At 30.4% G+C, this 24,997-nt stretch overlaps 1 protein-coding gene across 1 annotated transcript in view; it reads left to right on the forward strand.

The window, feature by feature from the left end:
• The window catches only part of LOC148308332 (disks large homolog 1-like), a 194,179-nt gene that overhangs the window by 162,563 nt on the left and 6,619 nt on the right, over positions 1 to 24,997 (forward strand). The window contains exons 4-9 of the mRNA XM_088261892.1: positions 7,883 to 8,080; positions 11,781 to 11,861; positions 16,230 to 16,439; positions 21,189 to 21,321; positions 22,080 to 22,146; positions 24,384 to 24,594. Coding sequence (XP_088118018.1) covers positions 7,883 to 8,080; positions 11,781 to 11,861; positions 16,230 to 16,439; positions 21,189 to 21,321; positions 22,080 to 22,146; positions 24,384 to 24,594 — 900 coding nt within the window. The remainder of the gene's footprint in view (positions 1 to 7,882; positions 8,081 to 11,780; positions 11,862 to 16,229; positions 16,440 to 21,188; positions 21,322 to 22,079; positions 22,147 to 24,383; positions 24,595 to 24,997) is intronic.

The raw sequence follows: 24,997 nt of genomic DNA on the forward strand, positions 1-24,997 counted from the left end.
CTATCAATCATATTAATTATAAATTCTGGTAAACCAGCCACAATAAGATCTACTAAGGTACCCATGTCGATCGTTCTTCTCATCTCCAACAAAAGTTTTTCCTTCCTTATGGCATAGTCTAACAAGGAACCGTCGTTATATTTAAAAGATAATGCAAACATTACATGGTTCCATCCCTTGTTTGTAAATGTTTTACAAAAGTTGTTTTTCCATACTATCCATTCTGAGTTCATGGAAAATTTTATCATCATCGAACTGTACCAATCTTCACAACTTTTATCCATAAACAATCTTAATATTACAATTTTTTTCTCATCCGTTGTCACCTCAAAACGTATACATTCTTTTTCAAAAATATCCATCCACTGGTTTGCATTAGGATTTTTGCTTGTAAATTTTTCAATGATGAACTTCTCTGAAATATCTTTTAAATTTTGATGTTTGCTTACCTGAGCATTTTGTATTAATTTTTCTAGTAAGTTTTGTAATGTTTGAGGAGCAGTATCCATTTTTATTTTTATTTTGTTTCTTTATTTTTGATTAACAAAATTGTCGTTTTATAACGTGGTAATATTTTCCTTTTGAAAATTAAGTGTAAATAATATGTAAAGTGGGTGTATAATAATAAAATAAACAATGTGTTGCTTTGTAATTAAAGAAACGACAATAAAAGTTTATTCTTAATTAATCTTTACAATAATTTTTATATCTATATGATTCTGACAGTTAATAATATTATCGGAAGTCTTTTGTTTTCTTCTGAGTGACGCATGCGACATCTGTTGGTAGAACTGTTTTATGTAGGTACTATTTGTAGGTACTTAATAAAATGTATGGGTAGGTACCTAGTTATTTTATTACATATATATATATATATATATATATATATATATATATATATATATATATATATATATATATATATATATATATATATATATATATATATATATATATATATATATATATATATATATATATAAATACTTATATATATATTTTTTTTTCGAAATTTACATTTTTATATATAAAATATGAAGGAAAGGAAATCAGCATTCATGTACCATACCAAGGTAATAATTAAAAATCATTCGAGTTTGAATCACTTGTATTAATTTTCACCCCCTAGAAATCACACTAAAAACCTATGGCATGGTAGCCACATACACTAACTATTACATTATGGAGGTTAATTATAGTTTCATGAATATATCAATTGAAATACATTTATTTGTTGAAACGACGTAAGTAAAATGGCTCAAAGTGAAGGACTTCACTGCTGTATGGATGAAATAGGGAGTGGAGGCGGATTGATAAGGATATGAAAAAAAAACAGCAATAGATGAGATACTTGGGGTTGCATAGCCATAGTTTTACTAGCTTTTGTGACTTGAATACTACTTAGATAAACGAGTACTTAAAGGAAAATAAAAATGATATTTATATCTACTCTTTTCTCATTCGCAGGAAAATAATTATTTACAAAATGAAATATTTGGTAAATAGGAATCTCCTCCAAAGGTTCCAATTTCACTTGTTCTTTTCTTAAGTATTGCCATTTAGCGCGATTCTCCAGAAGAAATAATTTGGCAAAGGCACAAAACACTCCGAAACGCATTATCTTCAAAGATAATTCGAGCCGAGGGTTGGGCAGTGAGGGCATCCTAGGGGTTGGTCGCCTCGAAAAGTAAATGGTAATCGAAAATAGCAAATTCTCTCATTTTCCAGATGTAGCCTGTCATTTAATGAGAAAAACCTTCAAGGGGGAAAACGATTCCTCCCGTGGCAGAACGAGGGTTAACGACAGTTAATATTTCCCTAAATTTTCCCTCAGTAAGTGTATTTTTGTGAAATATACGCGGGAATCGATACTTGTTGCTATCTTCGTGTTTTTATTCGTGAATGTTAACTTGTTTAATTTTTTTACTTTTATCTACTAAATAATACAAAACACCCTTATTCACCATATTGGATATTAAAACTGGTTCATATTTTAATATAGTTTGTAACTTAAAATATATTGGATATCATAATATTTTAGTTTTGTACTGACGTTTCTTGGTTGAACTGCATTTTACAGAATAAAATAACAACTCTATGGCTATTTTTTTTTAAATTAAACACTTGAATATACCACTTTTATGAGTTATTAGTAAAAATCTTGTTCCGTGACCCCCCCCCCTCCCCTATATTTACTAACATATACCCCTTAATATTTTTTGTTCGTTAGTTTTAATCATTACCAGAAGATGAAAACATTTGTAAGTTTTCGAAACTAGTCGTATACATAAATAAAACTCATTAAACTGGTATATTCAAATTTTTAAACAATAATCAAGATATCATTCCACAAAGTTAATGCCGAATCAATAAATAATGTAACTTTATAGTTGTTTCCACTTAAGTTTATGTTAAAAAAAACGATATATGTAAGTTGTTATTTTATTTCTAATATCATAATATTTAAAACATATTGCCCCTCTGATGCTGGCTTGACCGTTGATAGAAAATTTTTATATACTATATAACGGCAGTCTAAGGTTCAAAGTCAATAATATTTTAACGTTCAGTGAAATTCTTTTGTTCATAATTTACTTAAACTTTGCGGAAAAAAATAAGATTTATTTCTTTAAAAGTAATGCTAACCATAAAATTATCTAGAAAATATTAATAATACTTACAAATTATATTTCATAATGGTTCATTTACTTCTTTGAGTAATAAATATAAAATTTCTAGTAGTATTTTTCAATATTGGTGAAATGTCGATTAACTCAGGCTAAAGTAGTTTGTTACTCGACTCAACTTAATATTTCTCTCGGCAACGAATCAGTCCACTCTCCGAAGCGCCTCCAACTTCATTTGTGTTATTATCATAAACTCGCTTCTGTGCTTGGGGATGATTTCGATACAGGCAGTAGATTAATCAAAGTAGGTTCTATACTAACCGAAAGTTTGTTTTTGACAATTGACTTCGACTCTCTAAGTTATCGGAATATTAGTGAAGCGTTGTTTATCAAATATTTGTGACAAACAATTCAGATGAAGAAAATATAACGTTATTTTTGGAATAAAAATGTAACTTTGTTTTTAAAAGCTAGTTACATTTTAATTATAAAATGAAAAATCACAAAGTTAGTGCTTCAAATATAAATAATACCTTATTTTTGGCGTTGGCAACGTTTATGCACTGTATGTATGTATGTTTTAATGGTAATCATTTATTATTAATTCAGCGTTCATTGTTAAAATAATTCTGTTATCATTTTTAATATAATATAAATATATAAATAAAACAATTCGAAAATACCAGTTGTAAAACACTATCCTTATCATTCATCGTCCATTTTGTCTAATACCGCTTTAAATGAATGATAAGGAGAGTTTATGAATAATTTTTAAATCAATCACAGATATTTTTTTGAGTCTACTTAAAATTAATATTGCGACAATTGTTCCACCATGAGAATAATAATGGCATTTTCAAACGAATTTAAAAAAAATCTATTGATAAGGAGAGTATGATATTACCAAACTACAAAAATAACAATGCTTTTAATATACAAAATACACCAGTTGTAAGTTTATCAATGCCAACATGACAAAGTTGAAAATACAGTTTTTTTATCTGTTGAAAAGAAAATCTGTTGTTCTCAAAACTAGTCGCGATTATTAGATTTACGCTTCGTGCTAAAATTTGTGGAATTGCATTTTATATAATACAAAAAACTATTTCGTTTTTTCCACTTTTATTTTATTTTACTAGCGACCGGGTTCGGTCGTTTTATTACATATGGTTAAAAAACTTTACGGTTGTTTTATTACATAATGGTCTTTACATTAGTTAACTCAAAAGTGGTCTAATTTAGTGATCCAAGTGGTGTTAGTGTATTATTTTTATACAGAAATTATCGTGATATTCCACAAAAAGAATGCTTAATCAACAAATAAAAATATTTATTCAGATTCCAATAATAACCTATAACTTTTATTCATTTTAATGTATTTTTCGTACCTTTTGACTTCAATTTCGGCCAAAACAAAAAACACCCATTTTCGAGTTGGGATATAAAAAAATTATGGTCCGTAACATAACTTCCAAGTCGTGGATATGGTTTTCCTTTGTGAGAAAACGGAAAGTTTTTTATGTGTAGACCATTAAGAAATTCGATGAAGTGATGGATATGAATGGAAAAGTTTTAGGAGAGGAAATTGCGAGATTTGGATCAGAAACTGTTGATTGATGGTAAAAATATTGTTTTATGTGAAGGGTAAAATATTAAGAAGTAAGTTTCGTTGAAACATCATTGGATCTGACATCCGAATAATAAAGTAATAAAAAAAAAACAATTTCCAGAAACACCTGAACTCGACGAACAATCTAGAAATTTGTCCTGAAATTTGTCAAAACTTTCCTGTCATTTTTCATTTCGCTTAAAACCCTAAAATTATTATGCAGAGTTTTTCAAGAAAATTAAAAACTTATTAATGCATAACCTTTCGTAAACTTTATTTGAAAATAGCCTCAAAATCTGAAACAACCATCGTCTAAAAAATATACTTTCTTCTTTTTGCTTCTTAAAGATCCGCGGATCTTTCCGTTCCTTTATCCATCTCTTGTGACATGGTCTGTCAGCTGTCACACCATCGCACAAATATTCAGAAAATTATGTATGTACAATTCTTATTTTAATAGATTTATATTATCCACTGACACTTCGTGATGGAATAGCATTTTTAATATATTATTAGATTAAAACCAATATTTTTAGCTTTTCCACTTTATTTTTATTTGACCAGCAACCGGATTTCGTCGTTACCGACATCATCAGACTGATCACTTCTTGGTCAGACTGGTCAGACTGGTCAGATTGGTCAAACTGGTCAGACTGGTCACAGCATTCTTATTTTAGTATTTCTAGGGCGTTATCTGTTGAATAATGTATTTTTAATAAATGCAAGAAAAAAATACATTTTAGTATTGCAAAATTAATTTTGATGCATAATTATTGAACGTTTTAATTTTAACACGATTCCACTGATTTATTTATGTGACACTTGTTTCGCCATGTACCATTATAAAACTGCTTGTATAAAATTCAACGCCCTAAAGATAGGTTTATCTCTATGAATTTATCGGGTATCAATAAAAATAAACGAATATCCGGATGAGATCCAAATCTTTGGGCTTTGTGTAGAAACTAAGGATTTTGTATATTTAACATAAATATATATGCTCCAAACTCATATCTTATAAATATGCACTCACCTTAATACAGCTTAATATTTTTTTACTAAGTGCGTATTACTGTTTTTATTTTATTTATAAAACAGTATAATAATGCTTTCGCAAAACGAAACTACTGTCACATAAATAAATAAATAAATAGAGCAATATAATAAAAATTATATTTTTGTTTATTCTCAATAATGCTTCATATAAACCTACGAATGAAATGGTAATTCGATGTATGAATTAATAATAATATCGTAGTCATACAGGAGAATGTGACCAAGTGCATTTTTTACAGAAACGTGATTATTGACTATTTGATATCCTACTAGCTTAATATTGCTCTAAAAATCCCAAAGCGATTTTAAACTTGAAAGTATAATTTATTGACTTGTTAAAAATGACTGATTGCATTGATGTTTATTTTCTTGTCAAGCAAAAGTGACTTAAATGGCCCTCCTGAACATTTTACGTTTTGTTAGTTAGTCACTTTCTCCTGTACGACTACGATATATTATTTTAGTATACTTTCTATTAACACTCTCGTCATCGTTCGCTTTGTGTAATACCACTTTATTGTACAACTTTACATAAAATTTAAATATTTTTGCAAATGATAAAAACACAAATATATGTCTTTTTAAAAAAAATGTTAAGGAGAGTGTGATATTACCATACAAAAAAGTTAACAATGGTTTAAATATATAAAATATACTTTCTATTAATTAATGTAATTTTAGTGGCGATGGGGTGTATTGCATTAAACATTATTAAAGGAAATAATGCGTCCTTTTCACGTTTGTTTGAATAGGTGATGTCGAGTACACAAGCATTTCCGTATTTACTGTGGAAGTATTACTTTTGTTTGTAGTGTAATGTTTGGCGCGGCTCTTAATGTTTAATTGTTGGTGCCACAACACCAATAATTCCTGCTAAAGCTCGCCGACTACAAACACTGCCTAAATGTATATAATTAAACACGTATATGTACCCACGTTGGCTATTTCAACATTCAGCCCCTTTAAATTACACGTTTTAGAGCCGTTTGAATTACGATTCTTTCAGTGTAATTGCGACTGAGAGCATTCAAATTAACAGAAAATGAAAAATAAGAAAACCTGATTGAAATTTAATATCAACGGCAATTTTGTAAGAATTCAGTGATGTGTATTTTCAAAAAAATGTTTAATTTCATCGTTCACATGTTTTTTGAAAAAATACAAGTGTGCGACTTGAATGAGTTTTCCCAAACCGAAAGCTAATTTTTTAATACTTCTTTTAAAGGTGTATATATATATATATATATATATATATATATATATATATATATATATATATATATATATATTAAATATAAATATAAATATATGTAAATATATATATACATATATTTATAAACATATATGTATATTTGTTTATATATAAGTATGTTTGTTATTATATATTTATTATATTTTAATATTTTTCTAATTTGAGACTAAATGAAGATTAAAGTTTTGTATTGGCATTTCTTGCTGGACCTGCAGCTTATTTTTACGGGAAAAAACTATGTAGTTGTTATTCTACTAAATAAAAACATTCAAAATTTGAGACGCGTAGTTGTCAATCATGGGTAGAATGGTAAATGTTATACCTGTGTACAGTGATCACTACCCAGTCTATGACAGGTCGTAACATTTATATTCGTCTTCTTCTATGTTGAGATGTGAAAAATGTAAATAAAGATGTTTAAACAACACGAAATCTATATTATTTCTTGATTGAGCACTGATTTTGTGAAATGATATGATGATTAAAAAAATTTTAAACACTTGTATAATGCCACTTATAAAGTTTTATTTCTTAATACAAGACAGCTTTCGTAAGCTACAGTTTAGTGAGTTCAAATAATTACATGTCGATGAAAAAAATTGTAGATTTCGAAACTAGTCGTGCGTAACGAAATAAAACTCAATAATTGGTATTGTGTGTTAAATTACAAAAAAATAATACGAAATTTCACTAAACATATTTAAACATAAACATAATTATTTTTAAAAATACATCCATGTTATCCAATGGGACTCGTATGATCAAGGACTCGTACAGAGTCAGAAAACCGTGCATCAAAATCCTTTACAAATTTTTTTTTACAAAAGTTTTTTTTACATGTTTTTCAAAAGCTACATTTCCCGTGTCAGTTTGTTCGTATTATCAATTTATCCCATCATGTCGCAGTATGAAACCTTCGCTGCTTTTATAATATTGTATGGAAAAGCAAAGTGCATTAGCAAATTATTTTGTTAAATAAATAAATGAAGTACTGTGTAAACATTCCCTTATTTACATTGTCTTAACTTTTATTTAACCAATGATGTATATACATATTATGTTAAAAAATATATGCTCCCTATGTGGAGCATATGGAGTCCGCAAACTGTCTCCATGCTTTTCTGTCAGCTGACAGTTCGCTGAAAGATTTTACCACCCATCGACTGCCGAATCAATTATTATAATTTGTTGAATATTTCCTCGATGAAATTTCTATTATTTTATTTTAATATTGATTTTATCAACCAATATATATATAACGTATCAACTAAATTTGCAGTATTTAAATGAATTGAACGAGTATATATGGTATTAATTGCGTGTTTGTTTTTATTCTAGTCGGATGAGCACGAATGGCAGTACTTCACAGTGGATCTAGACCGGGGAACTGCGGGGTTGGGATTCAGTATAGCGGGGGGTACTGACGGTACGGGCCCCAAGCCGTACTCCGACCAGGCGATATACATCACAAAGCTGACCGAGGATGGAGCCGCTACCCTGGACGGAAGACTGACTCTCAATGACGCGATAATGGAGGTAAGACCCAATCTTAGTATGCTTTACAAACAGTTTCGGTGGATCGAAAACAGCCAATTTCATGTATTATTGCATTATGATACGTACTTACACACAACACAACGTGATTTTTTGGGGTAGATCGCAAGGGATCTAACTAAGTCTATTTGTATACGAATATAGGAGATACCATATGTAAAAGAGATACCATGCGTTCTGAGATCGGGTAGCAGGATTGAATCGCACTCTGTGTAAGTGCCTTTTTTTATTTCTTTTAAAAAAAGAAATATTTGTGTTTTTCATTATTTCACCAAAATACTACAATGTCATACTATTTCTGTGAGCCTAAGCGGCTCATTATTAGAATTAGGTATCAAATTGTGGCACAGTGGGTTCGAAACGAGAAACTCTGATTCTAGAGTCCGCGACTCTAACCACAGGACCACAACCCGACACCATTTTCAAAATTTAAACACTTGTGTTATGCCACTTTGGAGTTTAATTTCACTACATACGACTAGTTTCGAGAACAATGCTTGTTTTCATGAGCAGGTAATTACAACTAACGATCAAATAAATTATACAGGTATATTTAGAGGTGGGTGGTGTAATAACAAAGGGGGGCTAAAGGGCGGGACTTTGTTTAATAAGAATAAAGATAACACTTCTTTTTTTTCACACATCTTTTAAGAATCTTTTTGCATTAAGTAACATCTAAATACTTGCGTAAAGATTAGATTAACTCAAAACAAATTTATTATTTAACTTATTTCATCATGTTGAAATTATTAGTACTTATTTTCTATAACCCATTTCATTTTATTTTACGATGAAGCCAGCCAAAGAATTCAATCAAACTATTAATTGACCCTTTTCATTCTTCAAAACGATAAATTAAATGTTTTGATCAAAGAATCTTTTGTCCAATTTTGTAAATATTTTATGATTAATAATACTTTTGCAATTCTAATTATTCCAAATCGATTTTTTTGACAAAGTTACTATTTGAATTCTTCTTTACGGCAAGGAGTTTAAATTCACGTTAATTCATTTCAATTTAAGGATGTTTATGTTTCAACAAAAGCTCAGAAAAAATAGGAATATGCTCTAATATTTGTGGTAAAATAATAAATGTTACTCTTAAGGGATTGTTTTTTTAATCCTTTTGTGTAGGAGTGATTTTGGTTAAGGGATTGTTCTCAATATTTTTTCAAAGAAGTTTAATCAAAGATTAAGAAGTTATATTTGGAAAGCAAATCTTTAGACAACTGTCTAGTTCACATAATTCTAGTTTACTTATATATTTGATATCCGATAAAAAAGTTACCTACTCTGTGTAATACATTCCGGGACAAAATATTTATAAAGCAGAAAAGAAAATGAGAATGAAATAATTTATGGTCCGAAAAAAAACATACTTTCACTTTTAACAATAATTTATCAAGCGACCGACACAACATGCCTGAACAAAGAAGTAACAAAGAAAATTCAAATAAAAAACAATGATTTTTTTAAATTTAAAAATGAAACTAAGTATGGGACCGATTTTGAGTTTCATTTGAGATTCATAGTATATATACATGACTAGTTTTGAAAACTTCAAACTGATTTCTATTTTTACTTATTGATCACCTTTTTAATTCTCAAACATAACGTGTTTACTCTAATAAAATTTAAAATAAAACGGTATTATAAAGGAGATTTATTCATTTTAACAGTGTCAACTTAAAACAAAGCATATATTATATTATTTATTGATTCGGCATTAACTTTGTGGAATGACATGTTGATTTTTTTTAATTAAATACTTGAATATACCACTTGATGAGTTTTATATATGTATATATAAAGATGTTTGTTTAAAGAATAGCATGTACAAGAATAAGTAAACTGTATGAAGAATATATAAATGTATTTAGGTATTCAGTTACTGGTATTAAATTATCAATTAATAATATATAGTATGTAATATATAAACCTCTTAATATACAAAGATATGCATTTGAACTTGCGTTTTTAATAATGAGTTTATACTTGCGGTTTCTAGAATTAGTAATCAATTTTTTGGTGTGCCAGAATTTGCCTGATGACTCGTGGAGGTGTTCCATTTATATTTATCATTCATTTTTATACAATTTATGCAATTTATATCCTGTTTATTATCACAATTTTTAAAGGAATGGTCCCCGGCACAGTTGCTGCATGTTTGTTGACTAGTTTCCTTTTTGAAGCATCTTGTGGATGAATGTCCGAAATCCAGACAGAAAAAGCACTGTAACAGAGGGTTTGCATCCTCCACTTTTATCTTCTGGTATCCAATATTAATCATATTTTTATTGATTAAAATTCTTCTTATTGGGCTGTCTACTTCGACAATGAAATTGGTAGTATCGTTATATTTACATTTAAATACTTTTTTATCAATATTCTATTACTTTTTTCTTTCAAATCTAATATGTTAAGTTCGTGGTTTTGTAGGATCAAATCGTCAATGAAATCATCTTTTTCGTAATAATTACATATTCCTTTAAAAATGAGGTTTGGTTTTTTCTTGAGTAGTTCCTTCGCTTCAGCATCTTGAACTTCATTTGGAATTATATTTGCGAGCTATATATAATATATAAGACTAGTTTCGAAAACTTACAGATGATTTCGTCTTCTGAAGATGAAAACATCTGTTAGTTTTCGAAACTAGTCGTTTATATAAATAAAACTCATCTTGTGGTATATTGAAGTGTTTAATTAAAAAAAATTATTTTGTTAAAAAATATATGTACTTGGTATACCGCATACCCAATAAATTTACTTATTGGTATAATTGCTGTAGTATAATTTGGTATTATAATACGCAAGGTAAGTGAACATCTCCATACAAATTTTGTTCCCAATATTCGTGATATTTACATTAAATTCTCGTACATTTACAATTATTTCTGGGTAAATGGCTTCAGGTGTTGCCGGCTTAAGGTAATACTAAGGTTAAATGCTGAAGCTCAGACGGGAATGTTGTAAGCCCTACGCTTCACGCTGATACCGATAATATACACTTTCTATAAATATGGAGAAAAGGAGACTTTATTAACATGGTAATTATTTCCTTAGTTTACATAACACTTCAGCCATATATATTAGTAATAATATATTATAAATATCTGTGAACAGATTTTTTGAGTACAACTCATGTTTTAGCCATGTTGACATTTTCGATTGCGGAAAATCTGTGTTGAAAAGTCGAATGGTGAGCATATTGTCCTCTCAGGATCTTTAAAAACTATGCTTCTCTGCATTATATGTATGTTCCTACTAGAATCAACATCACACACACACACACACACACACACACACACACACACACACACATACCCTCTTACACACATTTTCTCTCATAAACACTAAAAATTTGGTATTAATCTTTATGTTTTTGTGGTAAACTATAATTGGCTTGTTTAATGTATATTTTTTATTGATTTGATTTAAATATGTTGCTATTGTTAACCCAAATAGTAATAAAAATAATAATAAACTAGCTTATGACAGTTTCTTACATATTCTTCTTCATCGATATTGAGATGTCAAAATATTTCATTATTTTGACCCAATAGCTGTAGACAAAGAATTCACACTACAGGGACCGCGCTGTTCCTTGTAGTGGGTATGGTTATTAACATGTGAATAATGTCCTTAAATTTCCCAATAAACAAAGTATCATTCATTGCCTTAGGTGAATGGCGTTTCCGTGGTGGGGGTGCCTCATTCCATGGCTGTAGACGCACTCAAAAGAGCGGGAAACCACGTGACTCTAGTAAGTATTACTTAATTTTTAAAAAATTTCTAAAAAAAATAGTGATTATTATCAAATAAAATTTAAATTGAATTCAGTATAGATATTACCTCGGTGTGACTTCCAAACCAAGTATTGAAAATTAAGTTTATTGAATATAAAATAATTTTAATACTTTGTTTCAAATTATTTGAATTTACTAAGAACAGTAGTTAATTAGATGTTGATTTACGCAAATTAGTCTTAAACCAAGAATTTTCATCAAAAACAAATCTAGAACATTCTGTATTTGTATTCCATACAACTCGAAACTGTTCAGATTAAAGTTTTATTGATATTTCGTTAAACTTAAAATAATTTCATTTTGTTTCCAAAGTAACTACTTTTGTTTTGATTGTAATATCGAAACTGGCATGCTAAGCACAGACAAGGGGTCTGGTGGTTTTTGGTAGTTACACGTTTCAAAGGTGTTGGTTTCAAGAAACTTTACATTTAATTACAATCTTAATCATAAAAGCGAATACTTAAAAATATGATTTGTAATTTAACTAGTCCGTTTACTAGTGAGATACTCCGTTTATTTTTTTTTATTCGAAATATTAACCACAGGGTTTTTCAGTAAAAATCCCGCATTATTATAAAAATAACTAAATGGTTTTGAAAAAAGTGTTGTTGAAAGGTACCAATTTAAAAAAATCACTACATATATGTTTTAAAAAACAAAACAAAAAAACATATGCCAGATGCGACAAATTTGACCAGGCAATCTGACACATTACACAAAGGAATGTAAATCCTTCAACTTAACTAAAAAAAAGTTTGTACGAAAACGGATATGCAAGCATTTTTTTTCTTTACATTATATTCATCCTCCATTTCTTTCCCCGTATAGCAGCAATCTCCTTCGTAGTTTTGTGGTTGGAGAGTTTGACCACCATACTAAGGCCCTATGAGTTGATTTCCACCCCTAAAAATCGCCCGATAAACATAATAATAAGTTATGTTTCTCTCTAATAAATATTTAATATCATCATGCAAAGCTACATAAAACCTTCATCAATACATTAAAAATATCGATATTGATTTGGTTATTCATAAAACTTTTGACCTGTCGTTGGCTGGTATATGTTTTCAGTTTACCATACAAATTTGACCATTTTACGCGTGATTTTACATCCATTTGTGTATATTATTGAAGATTTCATATATATGAGAGCTACAAACATCACACGTCTTGTATGTTTTAATTAAATAATTGAGTCAAAACTTTTTCCCAGATTATGTGAAATTTAATTAAAATGCTAATATCAATTAATATATTTTTGTTAATTTCTCACTATGTTAATACATTTTCCCTTAATGTTTTTATTAAGAACGATATTTATAACATATTTAATATTATAGACTTAGATCTTACTTAGATCTCTTTCATTTAGATCTCTTTCGCACTTAGATCTCTTTCATTTTTAACTCATTTTTACGAAAAATAAGTGATAATAAATATAATACATTCCAAGAAAAATATTTAACTTGTCTTTTATACATCTTTCAATGTAAAATAAATATACTTGAATGTTAACAGTTACGTAAAATAAATACAGTGATAAAATAAAAAGTAATAACGATATATGAGAAACGTTTTATAAGCAACGACATTTGTGGGACAATATATGTAGAATAGGATAAACAAAAAACAACTTTTCCAATTTCAATATATCCCCAACAACATTATACATTCAGTGAGTGGTGGAAGAAAGTATGTATTATACTATTATTATATGTCATATAATAAAAGGGTTATTCCCACTCAAAGTCTAAACTAGAGTTTATTTTCAGTTTATTTATTTGAAACTGTTTACATAATTCACCATATGTAATATTTCATACATTCGTAGATTCATTGCTAAATACAGAATGGTGCAGAATAATTCACCGTATCCAAAGATATAATTTTGGCAAATAGCCTCGTACATCAATCAAATTAAAAAATGTGAAGCTGCAGTTTATAAATAAATTTAAGGGGGAGCAAAATTAATCATCTTATTATGTTTTTGATGAAAAGAATTAAATAAAAAAATAATAGAAATAAAAACAAAAGATGTATCAAGTGAAGCTCTAGTGATTCAAGAACAATGTTTCAAAATTGGTTCAAATATCACTTACTCCTTTCAAGAACGTCATAAATCAAAAAACTTGATTTTTCAGGAGAAGGTTTTTAAAGTTTTAAATAAAATACAGTATTAAAAATAAATATCAAGCCACTAATTTAACTTATTATTGTACAACAGATTTTTTTTAGGTAAAACCTGAAGGTTTTTTCTCCATTTGAAAAATATTTAGTACATTTAAAAAAATAATTAAACAATACCTTTTCCTCAAAATGCAAAAACAACACTTTCTGCCCTGTAGCGGGTAAACATTAAGTTTAAAATATGCCATTTTGTTGGGATATAGTATATTTTATGGGCATTCCGAAAACATGCACAACTGAAAATTGACGATTTTTGATTTATGACGTTCTTGAAAGGAGTGTGCGATATATAGAATTTCCAAGAATTTGAGTAGTGTGGTTGTCAATAATGGGTAGAATTGGTGAATGTTACACGTGAGTAAAGTGATCACTTAAACTAGCCTATGACGTTCGTCAGCCCCGTAATGCCCCGTAAATGCCCAGACTTCCATATTTTTCTTCATCTTTGATGATTTGTCAAAAAAAACAATTGAATATAATGGAATTCTTTATTTGAACTTTACAATTATATATTTAAGTAAATAGGATAAAATCCGTCAAGTGGCTGCCGCCAGTGATGATACATATTTGTGTCCATTTTATCACTTTTTCATATATTTTAGCTATCTATCTAGTTAAAAAAAGTCAAACATGATTGACGTACGACGCCAGTTGCAAAAATTATAACATCTACCTGCAGGGTGGTTAATTTTGTGCCACCTGTATAAGTGTGTTAAAACTGGATTTTTTTAGTGGAATTCTCAAAATTTACAAATTTATTCAGAATTCTATAAAATCCCATTTTACAGATGTCGTTAAAAGAGTAATTAGCTTAATGGTAACCCTTATCTCCAATTTAATCTAAATACGTTTATTTTCCACGTGACACGTAACTCCAATATCACTTTATTCGTCGAAAATCGATCTGAAATTTGCTGAAATATTTCGGCTCAATCGACTTACGACTGTTTGTGTTAGAGTTCCGTGTCCAAAATTGAACTCAAAATGGTGGAATTTTTTTTTCCTTTTACTATTCATATCCTAGCCGGACAACTTAAGTGGTTTGTTCCACTGCACAGTACCACAAAATAAAGAACAACAGTTTACAATATTTTGAGCATGTCCAAATTATTGTTCGCAAATCTGGGTTTGGCCACTTAGGAGTTATTCAAATAGTTCTAAAATAATGTTTTATCAATTTCATAAGATCCTCTGCTTTTTAAAAAAAACAACCATAGATGGTGCCGAAAACTGGCATTTAAACGAAGGTGTCAATTGAAATTTCAATAGAACTTTCAAATTTGAGTTGTGTTAAAGTGATCACTTAAACCCCTACATTTCCATTTTCTTCTTTATCTTCGTTATGATATTAATATTAATTAATAAGAATAATTATGAGTGGATAATTTCATAATTATAAGAACCAACAAGAACGTTATATTTACAACATTTTGAGTGTGTCCAAATACTTGTTCACAAAATCTGGATTATCTCCAATTACAGGAGTTATTTTCATATTATTTTTTGACATCTCATCAAAGATGAAGAAGAATATGGAAGTCTCTAGTGAAGTTCTAGTGATTCATGAACAAGGTTTCTAAATTGGTTCATATATATAGAACATCCAAGAATTTGCGCAGTGTGGTTGTCAATAATGGGTAGAATTGGTGAATGTTACACGTGTGTAAAGTGATCACTTATGACGGTCGTCAGCCCCGTAAATGCCCAGACTTCCATATTCTTCTTCATTTTTGATGAGATGTCAAAAAATAACGTTATATTTAAGGCGTTTTCTAGTTTTTGCGATAATTTGTAAAATAATCTTACATTTTTCAATGAAAATTTCTTAAATTTTAACTGTTAATGTCGCCTTTGAGTTTTATTAATAAAAAAATATGCACACTTGTAACATATACACAGCTTATGAGTAATGTAGTAGTTTGTGTATTTAAAGTTAGTTGTAAAATAATCTTACAATTTTCAATGAAAATTTCTTAAATTTTAACTATTAATGTCGCCTTTAAGGTATATAAATTTTATAAAAAAGTATGCACACTTGTATACTTTTAACATATACACAAGTTTTGAGTAATGTAGTGGTTTGTGTATTTATAGTTAGTTAGTTAGTTCGTTAAATAAAAGTATTTTTATGTTCGCAGTACATTCGTCGTGCCAACCCTGACAGACGAGGGGTGCCCGTGCTGCTGGAGAAAGGCTTGAGGGGGCTCGGGTTCTCTATCGCGGGGGGTCGGGGGAGCCCGCACGTTCCCGGAGATGTGGGGGTCTTCGTGACGCAGGTGGCGAGGGACGGTGCTGCTGCCGGGAAGCTGTCGGTTGGTGACAAGATCGTTGCAGTCAGAGACTCAAAGGTTAGACTATTTTGTTTGTTATTCACACTCATTTTGTCAGTTTTCGAATCTAAATATCTTCTTCTTCTTCTTCTTCTTGTCTGCCTTGTGGCCTGTTTTTCAGAGGGATTAGCTTCCTGCGATGTCGATTCATTGCTATTGACCCATCTCTTAGATGGTAGTCTGCCCGGGAGTCGTCTACGTGGGAGAGTCTGGATGGTTCCATTCTCCTCTCATGCGCGTACCTTTCTCTCCTTCGTTGCCTTCCTCACCTGACGACATCTTCGATCTCGCATTTTTCTTTGATCCTGGCATTTCTTATTCTATCTCGAAGACTCTTGCCTGATACGCTTCTTAATGTCTTCGTTTCTGACACTTTAAGCGCGTTTTTTGTGGTAACGGTGTCCGCTCTTCTTTCGATTCCATACGTCATGATGGGTCGGACACAAGTTTTGTAAATCTTAATTTTGCTGCCGATTTTCATCTCAGGGTTTTTCCATATAGCATTTTAAGGCATCCTGAGATGGCCGCAACCTGGTTCACTTGCCCCATCACTTCGCATCGCAGATCCGTACATTCATTTATAAATTCATAAACATAATTAACATTTTATTTTTGCAGAGACTCATAAAGCCATCTTATGTGTCTTGTCGGTGGAGTTCTTTCTACTTACGTTGGTTTTGTATTTTTTAAACATATGCATACAACAAATGAGAAAAATAAAACCTATTTTACAACTTTCACAGTATTAACACTTGATAATTTAGCCATTCCTTTATTTAGCCTTAGTGTGTACGTATTCGGACATACATTTTTAAACATACATTTATAAATTCAAATACATAATTGCATATTTTTTGAAAGACTCTTTATGTAGCTTGTTAGTCGAGTTTTTTTTACCAGTTTTTTTTATCACTTGATAAGAACCATGTAATCACAAAAAAAAGAAATATAAACAAAGAAAGAAGAAGAAAAAGAAGCTTTAAATCATTATATTAACAAATATTTCATCTTTGTTCAGATACCAATATTTTAAAATTGATAACTCTTATATCAGAAAATAAAGATTTGTGGACAAAGATTAGGGCACGATCAAAATATTGTGAATTGTATGTAGGTTTTTTTCTTATTTTAAACATAACTTATAAAAAAAATCTACAGAATGTGTTGAAATCTATGCAAAGAGTAATAAAGTTAATACATTATCTTCATTAAGGTCCAATATTTGTTGAATCGTAACTCGATTTTCTCTCAACTCAGGTAACATTTGACGTAATCAAAATTTTTCATAAAACATCTTTTTTTTATTAAAAAAATATGTTTTTTTCAATAAAAATATATGGTTTTGAAAAGAAAAGAGTTATTGAAAGTTAAAGATTTGAAAAAAAATTAAGTGTGTTTTCAATATGCAGATGTATTCTAAAAAACAAAACAAAATGCAATATACATTCTAGAAAAAATGAGCGTGAAGACTCGTGCAGCCCTGAGCGCGGCCGAGCGTATTCTAAATTGAACGGTTGAGATCTAAGCCTTAAATAAACATTTAATATTCTAAATTACGTGCAAATCCCTGTAGAAACCCCAGTAGGTATTTAACAAGAAAGTGAGAAGTAAGCCAATTATTTTCACCTTTAATATTGAAAATGAATGGGCACAGGGCCAAGTTCATCTTGTTGACTAATTAACTAATTATGCCAGAAAAAATTACCTTTGAAAATATTCTGAAATGATAAACCGAAAGCCATTTGTAAAGCAGTGATTCTCAACCCTCAAGGCGCGCGCTAGGAAGGGTGCAAAAAACTTGAAAATAGACACAAACAATAAAAATATTTGAATTTATGTAAACTAAATGGTTTTAAATATAAAATCGGCCTGAAGAAAAAGCTGTTCTTATAATTAATTCAAAATAAAATATAAGTAATATTTAAAAAAAGTTTGTAAGTTATAAGTTGAGAATAATATCGAGAGACTGAGCAAACGTGGACTATCGGGCAGGCAGAAATAGGTGGCTAGAAGAGTTTGCGGATTTATCGATCGGAACATGTAGGAAACAACGAGGTATTAAGCAGGCCTGGGGAGTCTGGGTGTTTACTAAATAAAGTAGCTCAACAGTGAATCAAATGGATTTGCCATAATATAAGACACCCAGGCCTACTTCTTACAATTGTGGAGGGCATGTGCGAAGGCACAAACTACAGAGAATGACCCTGCTTAAACTACGACGAGTTGAAAAAATGATCGGAGGATAGAAATATGTGGAGACTGATCATAAAAGAAGTAAACTGACCATCAAGAAGAAATGAAATGTAAAGTTTCATTAATTGATTCGGCAGTGATTTTGTGGTAAAATATATCCATTTTTAATTAAAGTTTAAAAGTGGTATTTCCATGTAAAACTTGAATAAAAAAGGAAAAACTAAGTATTGGATCCGTAGCCAAAAACCTGACATGGTAGAAAAAATCGCTAACGTGAAGTGAAAATGTAAAGGCTACATCGAACAAATGTCCGATAAATAATAAATGGAGAAATTATATTCGTGAATAGCGACCAAAGAGGTGTCCAGGACGCCCATTTATGGAATAAGAGGAAGACATACGAAAGTTGGAACAACAAACAATGGAATGATGAAGTTACAGGATCGGGACGAGCAAATAAGGTGATGTTATGATGAAAAAGTATTTACAACATTTTGAGTGTGTCCAAATACTTGTTCACAAAATCTGGATTATCTCCAATTACAGGAGTTATTTTCATATTATTTTTTGACATCTCATCAAAGATGAAGAAGAATATGGAAGTCTGGGCATTAATGCCCAGACTTCCATATTCTTCTTCATCTTTGATGAGATGTCAAAAAATAATATGAAAAAGTATAACTCGACTAAAATTATTGATACAACATTGATGTGATGTGTGAATTAAAATCCCAGCTTGTAAAATAATTTGGTTAGGATTTTACGTACATTGAAGGATCTCCGTTAAATAAAAGCTTTCTTATATCAACCACATGTACTATCGTGAACTTACACTTATCATGCGTAAAATAGTGAAAAAAGTGATAATTTAACCAGTCTGTGTATTATATAATAAATACTCAGATTTCCATATTCTTTTTCACCTTTTTTTAAGACGTCAAAAGATAAAATAGATGGGATGTAAGGTTCAGAAGCACTGACCTAAAGCTATTTGTAAAGGAAGCTGGTTCAAAGATGAAAACTCTTTATACACGAGAATTGTTACGCGCGAAATGATTATTAAGACAAAGTGCTGCTGAAGATGTTACCCTGATTTATCTTTCCCATCTGTTTTCAAGTATCTATTTTAACAATGGATGCGCTTAAAATGAAGTCCATCAATCTACCCTTTCCCAACAAATGTTCGTCTAACTTTGGAGACGCCGGCAAAGTGTTTATTTTTGGCTTTAAAAATAAACAAAATAAAACACTATATGCATATGTAACTACGATTGTATTAATCGCTTACTCCTTTCAACAACGTCATATATCGTCAATGCCCAGAAAATGTACTATATCCCAGCAAAAGAGGCATATTTTTAACTTAATATTTACCCGCTACAGGGCAGAAAGTGTTATTTTTGCATTTTGAAGAAAAGGTATCGTTTCATTATTTTTATAAACACACTAAATATTTTTCAAATGGAGAAAAAACATTCAGGTTTTACCTTAAAAGACGTGTTGTACAGTTAAAAGTTCAATAAGTGGCTTAGTATTTATTTTTAATACATTGTATCATATTTTTAAACTTTAAAAACGATCTCCTGAAATATCAAGTTTTTTGGTAAATGACGTTGTTGAAAGGAATGAGCGATATGTATGTATTTGATATCAAAGACATTCCAAAATATTTTTTCATATTTAGCCACTTTATGTGAAATCAAGGGTTTAATATGCGATACCTCCGATACAGTTTAAAATTGGACGATTAATGCTAATTTGGTGTTACAATATTTTTGACTATATGACTAACAGTTGTTTTGTATCATTTTTGAACAGGCTCTCTTGAGGAAAATAAACTATTTTTCTTTTTATACCATACGTTTAAATGTATTCATTGTAAAACAGTATTAAAAAATCCTTTTTGAGGTAAAATGGAAAAGACAACATGATAAACTTCTTAAAGACATTGATACTGATGTACAAAGCAAATAAGCTTAGATTTTGTTTTTTAATGATGTTCCAGATACAAAAAAATATTATAATATCAGTATTTTTTTTAGAAACTTCTACATTCAACATATCTTATACAAGTTGCACTATGTCTCTCTAAAAAAGAGACTTAGCTCTTGTGCTTGAAGAGGGACTTACATTTATTGTTTATTTTTTTATACTTATGAATGATATAAAAGTTTTATATGTCGAGTTTTATGTGTTTGAAATATTTGATTCCCAAATATTTAAAGTTCTATTGGAATTGTTTTGTATTGCATTTTGCTATTGTAAAATTATCTTGGAATCTCAAAGATGAACTTTCCTTTTGATTCAAATATGTATTTATCTCCCTTTAATTGTTAAGGAATTGATTTTTTTTATTGTTTCCATTTCATTAGGTAGTCGGAATGTTGAAAATAATACCTTTGTTGGATATATTAACGGTCATAAAAAAGGCATTTATTTTTTTATTACGATTAGAATTTCAATAATTTCGTTATTTTTACTTTGTCACTTATTGTGTTACGATCGATTCAATTATAATTGAAAGTTGTTTTCATAGAATCATAAATCATGCTTTTTTTATTTATTTGTCAACAGAATGGAGAACGAAGTTTGATCGGAGTGACTCACGCAGAAGCTGTAGCGGCTCTCAAGGCTGCTGGAGACTCCGTAGAGCTGATCATCATCCCGGCATCGAAGCAAGTCCTTCAGGAAGATTTCCCAGGGAGACGTGAGTTAATATCTTTACCTTATTAAAATGGGTATTACAAACGATCAAGGAGTACACGAGAATTCAATGGGAAATGAGTTCAAAGTCAATATTCATTATCGTGGATTTTTTTCATATTTTTTAACGTCCATACCATTTGATCTTAAGGATAATAGTTATTAACCACATCCAATTCGTGTGTGAGTTGTTAGTGCATTGTAAATACTAAAAAATAAAATTTCATAAACTAATGATATGTATTTGACAAAGTTTGGGGTAGCTTAATTAAGCTTCAGAGGTAGCAAATATATCTCAAATAAAAAAAAAACCTATATGTATATGTATTTAAATAATTTTGTGAGAATTTTTTAGCTGCTTGCCTTCAACGTTTTTTTAACATTTTAAAAAAGAAACACCCTCTAAACCTCTATTTTTAAGCATCTCTGCAGGTAATTTTACTAGATTCATCCGGTAAATTAGATGTCAAAAATACATAACAAACCCAATGAAAATCAATAATATTTAAATAAACCCGGGACGACTGTTTAGAAAACTAACGTCTAAGCTTAACTTAAAAGCTGATAATTGGTATTGATAATGTGAATCACTTATTTTATTTTTATTATTTCCATTTTTATTTTTATAACAACCTAACTTGTCTTTAATAAAATGATCACTTTATATGGGTTTTTATTGAATAAGGCCTCAGAAACGGGTTTATTTAATTGAAAAAAAAATGCTGCGAAACGTAATAAATTCAATGTGTTTCTTATTTACAGAAAGATCTCAAGCCACTTCTTGTTCAGCTCTTCACGAATTAGCCACTCCAGATGATGAAATTCCAAGGTTTGTACTGGCCACATGGCGTTCTACAATTATCCACTTGCTATATAGGGGCGTTCCATTCTCCGATAGTGGGATGGTTCACGATAAAGCCTTAATAACGTTGTGAAAATCCTTTGTTTTTTTTCTATTTGTACGCAAGGGGGCGTAGAAATTTAATAAGGAATTTCCTAGGGTGGAACTATAATTGAAAAGAAAAATATTGCAAATGAAAATAGGGAAAATCAGTATAGGATGGTGCCTTTGTGTAAAAAAATAAGACACTGGTTGTTTCATGAAATTGGCGCCAGATGTAGAATCAATATGATACCATAAATAGAATTGCCGCGAATACTGTCACAAATATCACTACAGTAATAAATGAAGAAAAACATATTAATTCTTTGTAAGACATCTATAATAATACAAATGTATGTATATTCAAACCTTTATCCTTACCCGATGGTGCACAGGGCACTGCAACATATAAAGGCAGTGTTATATTGATCCTTAACACATGAAACAAACGTGATCACCCCTCCGCTTTAGGTACCAGCCCAGGATAATATTGAATAAATATTAGAGTGAAAAAATCACATATATTTATTTGACCCCCCTAGGAATTGAACTGTAGACCTCCAGTACGGTAGCGAGTGTACTGACCATTACACTACAAAGGTGAATAATAATATACATAAAAATAATCACTTAATATATTTTTGGTTCTTACAAATATCTTGACATTTTTATGATATTATTAACTTTTGTATTTAATTTCATTCATACAATTTTAATTCTTTTTTGTCCACCTTCGTAGTGTAATGGTTAGTACACTTGATTATGATATAACTTCATAAATTCCATATGCCTGTAAATAAAGGTTAGAAGAATATAATAAAAACATTTTTAATTGAGTGATGACTAGGAAACTAAATCGCTTTCTAAAATGTTATAAGTTATGACTTTTGACCGATACAAGAAAATAATTTCCACTTGTTACGAAGTCATCCAAATCAACCCCGTCGCTGTATCCGGAGGTAGTTTTATTTCCCTCCGAAGGTCCATTGTAGGTAATTTGTGTTTCATCTCTTTGTTTCTCGAGCAGGTCTCAGTATTCCTTATCTAAATTGAAATATCCTCCAGCCTTTTGGGTAATTTTGTCAGTTTTGTCACGTTCCCGAAATAAAGTCGAGGCGCAGGAACATTGGTTACAAGATTACGGTTTGTGTTTTATAAATTCCGCCATTCACGGTCCTTACCTCCCTGTTTATTCTCTACTTTCCCCTCTCTTCCTGCACCTTCCAATCCGGGAAATTTGTTTAACATTTTACGTTAGGAGATTCCATCAATGGAGAATTTATTATATTATCTCGCGATCACTATAATCATTTTACCTTTGGTTCTCTGAATACAAAGCATCATTTTCTTAAATCTTTTCCAATGGTATTATTATTGCTTTATCTAAAGTTAACAATAGGATGCTTTTTATATACTTCTTCAGATCTAATTCTTTGAATATATTACATATGTATATATATATATATATATATATATATATATATATATATATATATATATATATATATATATATATATATATATATATATATATATATATATATATATATATATATATATATATATATATATATATATATATATATATATATATATATATATATATATATATATATATATATATATATATATATATATATATATATATATATATAAACTTACTAACTTACTAACCATCACGAATAAGCAGAGAGAATGAAACGCCACACAAGAATTTTGCGAACGATTTTCGCTTCTTTCACATTCGTAAAACTTCTCATGCAGATTTGCCGATTATTCCAACTCCTAACCTAATCACTTAGAAGTATTTGAAATTTTGATAAGTTTTCCTCGGTCTTACTCTGTTCCTATTTTCAAAAACATTTGCCTCACAAATTTGTTTTACTGTTTTTTCCTTACTCACTCGTTCTACATGTCCAAACTATCTCGACGCACCTTTACTAATTTGATAGATAATGGTTATGCAGCCTTGCATCATTGACTTATTTTACCATTCAAACATCTATCGCTCGTTTGAATAGTGCTACAGTAGTGACGTGCAGTATTGTTTGCATGCTGATGTAGTGGTTGTCCTGACGAAGAGATGGTTGCTCTCGAAACTGGTAAACAAAGATATCGATGATTGGTTATTTACCAAATTTTTTGTAAAAAAAATGTAAATAAGTATAATTTTGTTTGGTCAGGGGCGTCCGCACCGTGACGCTGCGGCGGAGCGGCTCGCGGCTCGGCATGGACATCGTAGGCGGCGAGGGCGGCGGCTGGGGCGTGTTCGTGTCGGGCGTGTCTGGTAGCGGTGCGGCGCGCGGCCGCATCCACCGCGGCGACCAGATCTTAGCGGTGGACGGGGCGGACCTCACGGCGGCCAGCCACGAGCAAGCTGCGCGGGCGCTCAAGGTCAGTATGCGGGATGCTTGCCAGTTGATTAGTGTTCACTGAGCTCCTGTTGTGGTGACTCGGGTAAGTCTTTTAACGGGAACACATACCGATCCCTCTTCTAGTAGAACGGAAGGTCTGTTGACGACAGTCTACAGTCCAGCTTCTCCTAGTACTTTTACGTGGTTTTTCCTCGCAAGCAGGATCTGCAAGCATTGTTGACCAGAATTAATGTCACTAGCAAAGAAACTGGCATTAACATCAACATTAAGAAAACTAAGACCATGGTCATCTGCAGGAAAACAAACGCCTCAGTACATGTAAAGCTAGATGGCAAAAACATTGAAAGATGTACTAGCTACAACTACCTGGGATGTATAGTCAACGAAAAGTGGGACATGAGTCAAGAAGTCAGAAGCAGATT

Source organism: Brachycentrus maculatus, unplaced genomic scaffold (genome assembly GCF_059751285.1).
Source record: "Brachycentrus maculatus isolate JH-2025_06_01 unplaced genomic scaffold, ASM5975128v1 h1tg000169l, whole genome shotgun sequence".
Taxonomy (NCBI): Eukaryota; Metazoa; Arthropoda; class Insecta; order Trichoptera; family Brachycentridae; genus Brachycentrus; species Brachycentrus maculatus.